This window comes from Halyomorpha halys, unplaced genomic scaffold (genome assembly GCF_000696795.3).
Source record: "Halyomorpha halys isolate HHAL.00 unplaced genomic scaffold, Hhal_1.1 Scaffold226.1, whole genome shotgun sequence".
Lineage (NCBI taxonomy): Eukaryota > Metazoa > Arthropoda > Insecta > Hemiptera > Pentatomidae > Halyomorpha > Halyomorpha halys.
Window position 1 is genome coordinate 1,337,610 of NW_027115630.1, and position 1,775 is coordinate 1,339,384.

Sequence of the window (1,775 nt, forward strand, 5' to 3'; positions counted from 1 at the left end):
CTATAATTGTACATAGGTAATATTGAAATAAAAAAAGGAATATAATATAAGCACAAAATTAAAATACATTGTTAGCTGATTTAACCAGTCCCAAATCCTCAACATCTAGTCTATTCATACTTTTACCTCAGAATTTTAAATATAATAAGATTAGAAAATATGGTTGTTGAAAAGGTACTATGCACTTTTTACTCTTTAATCTGTTATCAACATTATGACAGATAATAAACCCTCTTTAAGTCAAGTCACAAGATAGAGGCAGTATAAAAAAGAGTTTTGAAAAATAAAGTGAATATACAGATAGAGTATAAAAAAAATATATCAGGAGCTAACATATGACAAAACAAATAGAATACATATATGAAATAATAAACTTGTAGAAGCCATATGACAATGATTAATGTTGAAAAAAATAGAAGTAATATTGAATATAAGGCAATGTATAAAACAAATTGAAAACCGATCCATATTTAGAAAGGTTTACATGAAAATAATTTATATTTATTCAAATTAATTTATATTCAACACCTTTTTGATGTAGTTGATATATTTTGTTTTATACAATGTTAACTTTCTGCTCTCATACACACTGTCTTAGCTAATATGACAACACATAACTGATTTTCTAATATTTTTAATTTTAGATAACTTTGAACCCATATGATTTAAATATAGCTATTAAATTTACTTTAGTCATACATTAATAAATAATTCCTTTAAATAACTTTTAATATTTAATTGTTGCTTTTATTTATAGTGTTGCTTTATTCTTACACCACTTTTGTCTTGTATTTACAGAATTGAAGAAGGCCAATGAAGCAGACTTAATTGTCAGCACACATGTTACAGGAAACAAAATTAATTATTGTTTTTATTTCAGATGGCCCTCCAACAATCATTTCTTAAATTTAATCTATTGAGAATAAAATCTAAATGATTAAAACCAATAAAAGAAAACAAGCAATGTGACCAAAACATCTTTATCTTCATTTAATAAATTGTAACATTCAATCAATAAAAAAAAACAAAAAAAAATATCTTTATAGCGATTCTGAATATATCATATGAAATTTATAATTATAAATAGAGAACATACCTTGTCTGGATCTGACCAAAGAAGATCACATAACAATCCCTGATCTGGGACATCTGTTGGACGCATTATGCGCCGGATTTGTTCCATACTTTGTAAGTCTGGGCTTAAACCACCGTGGCAGCAAAAAATCTTTTCATCAACAATAGCAGAGACGGGTAAACAGTTAAAACAATCCGTGAATGTTTTCCATAGTTTGATATTATACCTGCGTTTACCTAATAAATTGATAAAATATATAACGAAATGGCTCAGAAGACAATTTGAAAAATTATGATTAAACTGACATGAATGGTAAAGTAAAGACAAAATACAAACAGAAAATGAATCATAAGAATGACTAAATGAATCAAAAATATAACACAACTTGTATTAAAAGTCAAATATATAATTTTTACAAAAATGGATAAACATAAAATTAAATTATCACAACTTACACTCATCATAGAACCCATAGATCCGATTAATGCTGGCACACTCATGATTACCTCTCAACAGAAAAAAGTTTTCAGGATACTTAATCTTGTATGCAAGTAACAGACATATAGTCTCCAAAGACTGCTTTCCCCGATCAACATAATCACCCAAAAACAGATAATTTGATTCAGGCGGAAAACCTCCATACTCAAATAACCGCAACAAGTCATAATACTGTCCATGAATATCACCTATAACAAATATA

The 1,775-nt window shown here is 27.1% G+C and overlaps 1 protein-coding gene across 1 annotated transcript in view; it reads right to left on the reverse strand.

Moving 5' to 3' along the window:
- The window catches only part of LOC106679867 (serine/threonine-protein phosphatase PP1-gamma catalytic subunit B), a 27,955-nt gene that overhangs the window by 25,103 nt on the left and 1,077 nt on the right, over positions 1 to 1,775 (reverse strand). Inside the window, exons 3-4 of the mRNA XM_014419243.3 lie at positions 1,531 to 1,761; positions 1,097 to 1,311 (exon numbers count right to left, since the gene is read on the reverse strand). Of these exons, the coding sequence (XP_014274729.1) occupies positions 1,097 to 1,311; positions 1,531 to 1,761 (446 nt within the window). The remainder of the gene's footprint in view (positions 1 to 1,096; positions 1,312 to 1,530; positions 1,762 to 1,775) is intronic.